The 9,680-nt window shown below is 55.0% G+C and overlaps 1 protein-coding gene across 2 annotated transcripts in view; it reads right to left on the bottom strand.

Annotated features, from left to right (window-relative positions):
- Nucleotides 1-318: 318 nt before the first annotated feature.
- The window catches only part of KCNH6 (potassium voltage-gated channel subfamily H member 6), a 32,907-nt gene continuing 23,545 nt past the window's right edge, over nt 319-9,680 (bottom strand). Inside the window, exons 8-16 of one of the 2 annotated variants that reach the window (XM_058857697.1) lie at nt 9,094-9,493; nt 8,672-8,871; nt 6,388-6,640; nt 5,749-5,942; nt 4,915-5,014; nt 4,374-4,661; nt 3,918-4,098; nt 2,327-2,525; nt 319-1,969 (exon numbers count right to left, since the gene is read on the bottom strand). In XM_058857697.1, coding sequence (XP_058713680.1) covers nt 1,682-1,969; nt 2,327-2,525; nt 3,918-4,098; nt 4,374-4,661; nt 4,915-5,014; nt 5,749-5,942; nt 6,388-6,640; nt 8,672-8,871; nt 9,094-9,493 — 2,103 coding nt within the window. In that variant the 3' untranslated portion in view covers nt 319-1,681. The remainder of the gene's footprint in view (nt 1,970-2,326; nt 2,526-3,917; nt 4,099-4,373; nt 4,662-4,914; nt 5,015-5,748; nt 5,943-6,387; nt 6,641-8,671; nt 8,872-9,093; nt 9,494-9,680) is intronic. The other variant, XM_058857698.1, reaches the window with a different exon arrangement.

Genomic DNA, 9,680 nt, shown 5'->3' with positions numbered 1-9,680 from the left:
GGCGCAGGGCTCTGATTGGCTACCTGGGGTCGCAGTGACGGGAGGCGGGACCTTGGGCCCTTCCCGCTGATCCATTGGCCAGGAGCGATGTCAGTCACGGCACCAGGCGGGTGGGGACACTTCGGGCTCATGGGGTGCTTCCGGTTCCAATCCCGCCTCGGCCGAGTGGCGGGTGGGCCGGGCTTGTCTCTAATTAACGGGTTAATTATGGTGTTTATTTTTGGAAGCAGCACTGGGGAGCGCTCAGCGCCTTACGGGGGAAGGGGTGCAGCTGGCTCCCTAGGGAGCTCCCTGCTGTGTCCGGCGGTGCGCGCTCCCGGCTCCAGCCCAGCGCCGTGGCCGCTCCGCGGGGATGCAGGGGCGCTTTGGCAGCGCTGTGCTCTTTCGAGTCCCGCTCGCCGCAAGGACTCTGGGCCTGAGCTCTGCCTGAGTTGTGTTTGTGAGATCATTGCTCATACGCAGCTGCCTGGGCTTGTAGAAGAGCTTTTCCAAAACACCGCAGAGCCTCGAGTGCATCCTTTCGGGAAGGGACTGCTTGGCAAAGCCCCCGCAGGCTGCACCCTTGGCCTGGCTGCACACGGGCTGGGGCAGCCGGGGTTTGACCACGGCCTTTTTGGGGTGAAGATCCCCAGGGTGAATTCATGGATGCTCCCAACGAACACAGCTGTACTTCACATTAGGTGCCAAAACCATCTTTATTAGCAAAGTGTACACTAAAACTCCAGAGAAAGATGCTGACAGTTTGACTACTCTCAAAGGGAGCTCGATACATTGAGCTGGCGGCCTAGGACTATGGCAGCATCTACCCGAGCAGCAAGGCAGCAGTGCGACGTGGGCTTCTCCTACGGGAACGCTGCCAGGAGAAGGGTGGGCAGGAGGAAGCACCTATTGAACCTTTATCAAAAGAGAGAAGCTGGGAGGGAGGACTGGACACGGGGTGTCTGGGGCTTTTCAGCTTTATGGGATTGTGCTTTTGAATTTTGTGCTTTATGCCCAGGCCAGTGACGAGTTGGATTTACCTGGGGAGCTGTGGGATGCGTATTGGGGTGTGATCAACCTTGCTGGAGAAGTCAGTGCCCTGGGACTCGTGCTGAAGCGGGCTGAGGTGGCAGGGGCTGTTGGCCCTTCACTTCTCAGTGGCAATCAAGTAGGAAAAGCTTCTGTCCCCTGTCTTTGGCCTGGGCTTGCCAGCTGCAGTTGCCCCTGTACCACACCATGGAGGTCTCCCACTCCTCCTCTGGTGGCCACCCTTTCTGTAATACCTGCAGGCTCTCAGGGGCTGAGCCTTGTACCAACACTGTGGTCCCTGCTCCAGAGTTTTCCAGCACAGTGGCCTTGCAGCCCAGAGCCGTGGATTTGCTTGGCTCTCTCGAGAGGAAGCCTTGGCAAGGAGGAGGTGGTGGGAACCATGCGGCCTAACCAGCTCGATGGTGGCTAAGAACTGTTCTAGGTTCACTCTAATGTGCAAATGAATTCTACTTTCTATGGGAAATTCTGGAAAACGTTGACGTTGGAAGCCAGCCACTCTATGTTTCCTGTCACGGTGGCAGAAGATAGCTACAAATTATACCCCTGAGCCAATGGCATTGTCCAATGTCTTATCCTTGCAGTCAAAATCAACATCAACTGACTGGGCTTGCAGTTGAGGTTCCTCTTGACTTGCCCCACAGCCCCCATGTCTCTAACTTCCAGGAAGCACGGGGTCGGAGAGGTGTCTCTGAATGTCCTGGTGCTCGGAAGATGCCTCCAAGTGCTCAGGGAGGGAAGGGAAACGAGAGCCCCGCAAGAGTCCCTGGGTATTTGCTGCCCTTTGGTGGGGAGGCTCTGGATTCAGGAGAGGTGGGGAGTGGTGTTTCTGCTCGGAGTAGACCGTCATGGTTTTGTCAGATGACACAGACAGCTGCATCCTGCTTGACAAGGAGTCCCTGGATTTCAAGTGGAACTTTTCTACCTCTGTGTAGCTCGGGCTCTAGTGGGAAATGAAGAATCACACGGGTTACGGTAAAAGCAAAAAAAGTAGCCACACTCTCTCCTCATCAGCCTTGGAGTCTCATCAGACTCCAAGCCCCAACATGTTATTTTTCACTTGAGGAAGCCTCAGAGCAGAGGAACCCACTTCCTTCCCTACTGATGGGGCAGCCTGGCAGTGCTGGGGATGGCAGCATGCCCAAAACCAGAGCCCCCAAACCAGTGACACACTGGTCCAAATTAAGACCCCGTGGCTTTGCTAGGACCCATGAGTGTTTGGCTGTGCCTTGCCTGGAGAAAAGCCAGCATTGGGGCAGAAGGACCCTGGCGGGTGCTGAGCCAGGAGGGGTGACCTTACCTGCTCCTGGGTGGGTAGTTCCTGGTCCTGCAGAGGTGCACAGGGGGCGAGCGGCTCCAGGCTCCGGGGGACGATGCCGTACATGGCCAGGCTGTGGGAGCTTGGTGAGATGGGGCTGTACGCAGGCGGCACTTGGGACAGCTGGCGCTGCAGGAGCTGGAGGATTATATTAATATCTGACGACATCCTGGACTCCAGCCTGGGGACAGAGCAGCCCGGCGTTAGCGCAGAGAACCCTTTTGCATCCCACAGCTGGGCAGGGGAGGCACTGGGAGGAGGTGCTGATCCCGCTGCCCCAGGGCAGTGATGCTTTGCCTGCTGCTTGTTGAGGCTTTTAGAGAGCTTCAAACCAGCACTGCCAGAGAGAGATCAATCCTGCCATCTCTCTCCTGCCACACTCAATCATCCTCTGCCCAATTTTATGTGGAGCCAAACTGGGATCTGGAGCGGGGATTTGAAAAAAGCTAAAATTACCCTGGAGGGGGGAAAAAATTGCAATGGTTAGTTTTAATCTGGATCAATTCTCCAGGCCAGCTGCCTGTGCTGACAGATGGAGCAAGGCAGGTTAGTGCCAACCACTTTTAACTCAGGAACAGAAGGAAACAGAAAAGTAGAAGTCTCTTCCTTCTGCCTTGTCCTTGACTGAAGTGAACAGCTCTGGCAGGAGTGGGCACAGCCCTGCTTGCAGGACACAGCCACAGCATCCCTTACAGAATGAACATCCCAGTGCTTGGATGGTGCACTGGAGAGACACCTAAACGCAAGGGTGTGGTGAAATGAGCTCAACAAGGGCAGCAGAGCTCACAGTGCCAGCCCCTTATGTGGCTGCTGCCTGGGGACCTCAAACCTGCACCTCCTCTGTGGGCTCTTCCTTCTCCTGCAAAAATCACGGAATAGTTGGTGTTGAAAGAGATCTTAAAGCTCATCCAGTTCCCTCTCCAGCCAGGGGGATGTCCCAGGTGCAGGGACACCTTCCATTAGAGCAGGTTGCTGCAAGCTCTGTCCAACCTGGCCTGGAACACTTCAGGGATGGAGCAGCCACAGCTGCTCTGGGCAACCTGTGCCAGGGCTCACCACCCTCACAGGGAAGGATTTTTTCCTAGTATCCAAAGTAAAACTACTCTTTGTCAGTTTGAAAAATCATGTGTTTTTTCTTATTTAGAGGGCAATGATGGTCACAAGGCTCATTTGCTCACACAAGAAGATGCTTGTAGGTCTTTGCAGCAGGAGGAGGGGACCTGCAAAGGGCTCCAATCATGCCTGTGGACAGTTTAATATCTGCAGTTGCACTGAGTTTGGAAGCCATGGCGAAGTGACAGATCTCAGGTGGCACTGGGGGAGATCCTGGGGGTGGTGACAGATGCCAAGGGTGGTGGCACAGCAGCAAATGAGGGGCTGGGCTGCAGTCAGGGTCAGGACTTGCCCTTTGAGAAGCTGCTGCATTTGCAAAGCACTCCCACCCCCTCCTCAGGAATGCAGTGTCCCGGGGATCAGGATGTGGCATTGCTGCACACAGAGCCCACTGCAGCCACCTCTAGAAAGCAGAAGGCGACAGCCCAGATTCCCCCAGGTCCTCTCCAACCCTGCCCACCTGCTGAGCTGGGCCTGCAGGAGCTCCAGCCTGGACTCGATCTGCCCTGGCCTGTAGTCACTGTGCAGGGGCACATCCTGTGAGCTGTGCACCAGCGAGATGTGCTGCAAAGGCTCTGCAGGGTGGGTCGGCTGCCGATCTTCCCAGAAGGTGAACATGCTGGGAATATCCAGGGGAGTGGCTGGAAGGAGAGGAGACATCTCAGCACTGCTGTTTTGTATCCTCCAGCCTCACTGGGATGGAGGTGCTGCAGATTCTGTCACCTGACATACATGGAGTGGCACAGGAGGGACATAGCAGTTCCAGCTGGGGACAAAAGACAGCTAAGACACTTGGCCTTGGAGTGTGGCTCCCCTCAAATGCACATGAGCAGCTTGGACCTACTCCAAGATAAGGGCACCATACCCAAGCATCTCTCAGCACCCTCCTGCCAGCTCTACCTGCAGCACTGGGTACCTGTGTAGGACTGGCTGCTCTCCGCCGCCTGCTTGCTGACCTCCGTGTTGCCAGCGCTGGTGGTGATGAGGCTGAGCGAGGGCAGGGCAAAGTCATCCTTTTGGGGTGTGGGGAAGGGCTCAGCTTTCACAGGGCTGCCGGTCTTGGCCTCATCGTCACTGGCCTGGGAGCAGGGAGAGGTGCTGCTGCCCAGGTCATCCCACCGGTCCTTACTCGGTGGGTCCTGCGGGTTGGTGAGCTCGGAGTAGGTGTGATACTGCTCTGCATCAGAGATGCCTGTGTCTGGGTCTGTGGGACAGCACAACAGGTCAGTTTGGGGACTACTACACTTGAAAAAAACAGCCCCCATTCCCTCAGCATGCCTTTAGGGCTGGGGCACCCCAAGGGGAGGGAGGGAAGGCAGTTTGGGTGCCTGCAGGATGGTTTGCAGGGGCAGAGGCACCATTAACCTCTGCTTTGGGGCACCCGCCAGGGTAGTAATTAATAATGGTCCCACTCTCCCTCCCTGCAGGGTGGGCTCTGCCAGTGCAGTAGGACTCACCAGGTTTGTTGGGCTGGCAAATGGAGTGCTTGTGTCGGCGAGCCTGGCGGTAGGTGCAGTCATACTCCTCGCTGAGGGGTGAGCGGGGAACGCTGTCTGCCTGAGGAATGAGAGGGGCTGGTCACCAGGGAAGGGGTGCCATGTCCCGTCCATACAGCCCTTCCCATGTCCTCTGAAGGTGAAGCTACCTCTGTCTCTTCACCGCTGCCCTGTCCCACCCAGTGCCTCCTGGACTGGTTCAGAGCTCACGGGATTCCTGAGGCCGTCCTTGCTGCTCTGAGACTGAGGTAAGGGTGTCAGGCCATGGGGAGGGAAGGAGCACCCTGAGAAATTGCAGGACATCCCAGAGTGGGACAGGACATAGAGGGAATTTGCCTTTTTTTTATCTCTATTTCAGGTCTCTCAAAAAAAATGTCAGGAAAGGACAAAGTTCACACACTGTAAAAGAGTCAAACAGCACTGGCAAAAATGCTCCAAGCCTTTCAGGGATTGCAATTGTTTAAAAAGGAATTTTCAGAGGAAGCTGATACCCAATTCAATGAAGCATGAGACTATTTCTGCTCATTTCTTTTAGCAGCCTCAAAACTTGTGTAACCCATTTTCCCAGGCTGGAGCAGCCCTAATAATAATTTACAAGTGCTGCAGAGCAGAGTACCACTGGCATGGCTTCTTGTGCCAGCTTTTCCAAAGAGCAGACGTGTCCTGCTGTGGAGGAATCGTAACTCCCTGGAGAATGCCCTGGGAAATGTGGCTGTTACCACATTGCTTCAGCCCTCCCACTTGCCAAATTTAAGCATTGACCGCACCGCTCCCTGGGGCAGCCCTGGCACTCACATCTCGTAGGTTGAAGGTGATCTCTAAGTTGCTCCAGAAGTTGTCAGAGAAGGCTGGGTACATGTCCAAGACCTCCAGCAGGTCCTCGCGCTGGATCTTGTGCAAGTCGCAGTAGGTCAGGGCCCTCACGTCGGCATTGGACTTCCCCGGGCGGGCATAGAGGCTGATGGGCTCCCCGAAGATGTCGTTCTTCCCTGTGTCAAGAGACAGCTCATCATGGAGAGGTGGGCACCCACTACTGCTCCATATACTCTGGTCCAGCACCCCTTACTTTGGGTCTCATGAACAAGGGGATGCCCAGCCAGCCCGACCCTGACTGTGTGTGCTGGGGATGACACTGAGAAAGCCATCACTGATGGTGACACCAAGCCAGGGCACTGGGTCATCAGTGATGGCTGGTGATGCCCTGTTCTCCTCATTCCCTTGTGGCTTCATGGCTTCTCCCTGGCATCTTCCAGGGATCCTTCTTTTCCCTGCCCACTGGCATGGGGACCCATCAGATGCTGAGGAACAACCTTTCCTTCCCCTATATGCGAGGAAGTTCTTTACCTTCACCTGCCACCCTTCGTCCACTAGCTCACTGCCCATTACCCTTTGCCCCTCGCCCATCACCCCTTGCAAAAGGAAGGACTTTTTCACCTAAGATGGCCACCACAATGTCTTCCCGGAGGATCTCAATGGAACCCCTGGAGATGAAGTAGAGCGTGGTGAGGACATCTCCATAGTGCACCAGGGTGTCTCCAGGTGGTGCATGAGTCGTCTTGAACTTCATGGCCAGGGCGCGCAGGCAGCCTTTGCTGGCTCCCCGGAAGGCTTTGCAGTTCTGCAGCAGCGTGCGGTTCAGGTGCAGGCAGATGTCGGCTTGCAGGCAGTCGGGGAAGCCCTTCAGCACCTGTGGAGAGCCAGGGAGAGATGCCATCATGTCACTGTCCCTGGGAGGGAATGCTGTGACACAATGGAGAGGTTGTGTGACACTCAGCATGAAACACTGGGGCCAAATGGGGGGACCATGCACCCAGAAAGCCAAAGGTGGGGACATTTTCCCATCCCTGGAAGTGTTCAAGGCCAGACTGGATGGGGCTTGGAGCAACCTGGTCTAGTGGAAGATGTTCTTGTCCATAGCAGGGAGTGGAACAGTTTGAGGTCTATTCCAACCTCAAACCATTCTGTGATTCTGTGATTTCAATTATCTTTTGATCTTTCCTTGATGGATCCCTGCCTGCCTGTTGCTGGCTTTTACTGCTTGTGGCTGGGGACAACAGCACTCCCAAGCAATAAATAAAAGTAACCAGTTCAATCTATTTATACCCACCCTTTTTCATCTTTACACCCAGTAATCTTGGATGAATGAGAGCAGAAACTGGCACAAAGAGCACAAAAACCTTAATTAAACAGCGCTTGCCTGAATGCCAAGAAGCAACAGCACGGGACAGTTGTGTGCACTGACAGCTAAATATACCTGTGCAAATACCTCATGTTGAACAAAAGCTGAATCTGAAGGTGACATCAAGGTAAAACTCACAATATGGAGAAAGCTGCTGCCACCAATGACTCATGGTGCCAAGGTGAAAACCACCTGGGTTTGGGTTTTTTTGGAGAGCAGCATATGGCCCTGGGGTCCTCCTTGCTGTCCTCTTTGCTTACATCCTGCTGGTGGCTAAATCTGGAACAGCCATGCTGGGGCTGGTGAGCACGACTTGTTCCTGGCTTCATCATGATCTTCCATGCTAGCAGGAGAGTTTCCCTACTGGGAAATCAGGGTGGACGAATTGATCAGGCTGTGGGGTGATTGATGAGATCACGCTGTGTCTGTGCAGCACCCAGCAGGAACTGGTGTGCGCAGCAGCATGGCTGAGCCACAAGCTCAGCTCTCACAGGGGATTTGTGACCCGGGTTTGTACCAAGCCAAGAGCACCTGTGCTTGGTAGGGTGCTTGGTAGGGTGCCACAGCACTGCTCCTCATTGTTGCCACTGATGTCCAGCCCAGGGCATCTCCTCCACCTGAGCCGTTTAACCCAAAGCTCTCCCAGCAGCAAACCCCCAAATGCTGCCCAGTTGTTTCACGTGGCAGCAGCAACTCTAGAGGGAGATGCTGAATTCATCCAAATCTGTGTCCTGATGCTGCTCAGGATCAAATCTTAAGGAAAAGAAGGAGCATAAGCTGGGAATGAGTGGGCTGATAACTTGCCCAGGGCCAAGAGACCAGGAATATGAGGTCTCATGTCTCTCCTTGCCTTATCCTTTCTCATTGCTCTGCCTTGCTGCTGGCTGAGCCACCATGTCTGTGCACTGAATCCTGGGGTCATGAGTCCAGTTCCCAGCCCAGAACACCTCGGCTGAGCCATGTCCTCATCCCTATGGAGCCACGGCGCCGTCAGCACAAGCCCTCCTGCCAGGCTCCGAGGCACGGCGCCTCTCCAGCACAGCTCCGCCATTGATCCCCTCTTTGCTAACAAACAGCTGCCTCTCTGGGCTCTAATTAAAATGGATCGAGGTTTATTTAAATGCCCTCCTTTCCCTGCTGCGAGAGCAGGATGCACTTTGCTTAGCAACCGGTGGTGTGGAGAAGAGCTGGATCGATACCTGCTCCACTCCTGTGACACCAACAGACACCAGCCTGAAAGTGCTCAGTGCCAATAGGAACCCTGAGCTCCCCACCAAGCCTGCTCTCTGGCAAAGAAATGTGCTCATGACCCTGGAAAACCTCTGGGTATATGTAAAGCAATGGGCAGAAAAAGGAGAGAAGGAGAAGGGGGGATGCAGGAGGTGGAAATGCAGGAGGCGTACGGATAGAGTCTGTCTCCAGTCTCCTGCCTCTATCCTGATCAAAAGGATGGAAGTGTCTGGGTGGAGCCAGGTCTAGATGCCGTGTTGTTCAGGACAAAGAGCTGTGAGGACACAGGGCCTGCCTGCCCATACTCACTGCGTTCATGTCGATGCCATTGGTGTAGGACCAGGCGTGCTGGAAATACTCCTCCAGGCGCTGGCGCAGGGGGTTGGGGATCTGGTGGAAGCGGATGAACTCCTTGACCCGCAGCATCTGCGTGTGGTAGCGTGCTGTGCCCGAGTAGAGGCGCTGGATGATGGCTGAGACATTGCCGAAGATACTGGCATACATCAAAGCTGAAACGAGAGCGCAAGACTCAGCAGGAAATGGGGAGATGCATGTCCAGCTACACTGGACCTGGAACCAGCAGATTCCCAAAACCCATATCCTACCAGGACCTGAAAACACGTATTTCTATCACCCCATCTATTTGTCTGTGTGGAACAGGCACAGGCAGAGGGAGATGCTCCAACCTCCAAAGCAAGGATGGGGACAGTGGGACGTGCGCAGGCACTCACAGCCAATGAGCATGACGCAGATGGAGAAGATCTTCTCGGAGTTGGTGTTGGGTGAGACGTTGCCAAAACCCACACTGGTGAGGCTGCTGAAGGTGAAGTACAGGGCAGTGACGTACTTATCCTTGATGGACGGGCCAGAGGAGAGGTCACTGTCATTGTAGCGCTTGCCGATCTGGTCACCCAGGTTGTCGAGCCAGCCAATCTTGTGCTCCATGTAGGGCCGCTCCACGTTGCCGATGGCGTACCAGATGCAGGCCAGCCAGTGGGCAATGAGGGCAAAGGTGCACATGAGCAGGAAGAGCACAGCTGCTCCATATTCTGAGTACCGGTCCAGCTTCCGGGCCACGCGCACCAGGCGCAGCAACCGGGCAGTCTTCAGGAGGCCGATGAGGGTGGTGGTCTGCAGGGGAGAGGTGAGAGACCTCAGGGACAAGCAAAGGATAAACAGGGCATATTCCAAAGGCACATTACCAGCTGAGCCGTTCTTCCTTTGAAGGATAAAAATGCATTCCTAGAGCGTGAATCACCTTGTCCTGGAGGTGATCTCTGAACTAGGTCAGATGAGTCCCAGCACGGGAAGGGCAGTT

The sequence above is a fragment of the Poecile atricapillus genome, chromosome 27 (genome assembly GCF_030490865.1).
Source record: "Poecile atricapillus isolate bPoeAtr1 chromosome 27, bPoeAtr1.hap1, whole genome shotgun sequence".
NCBI lineage: Eukaryota > Metazoa > Chordata > Aves > Passeriformes > Paridae > Poecile > Poecile atricapillus.
Note: the sequence above shows the minus strand (reverse complement) of the source record. Positions and strands in the feature narration are given on the sequence as shown.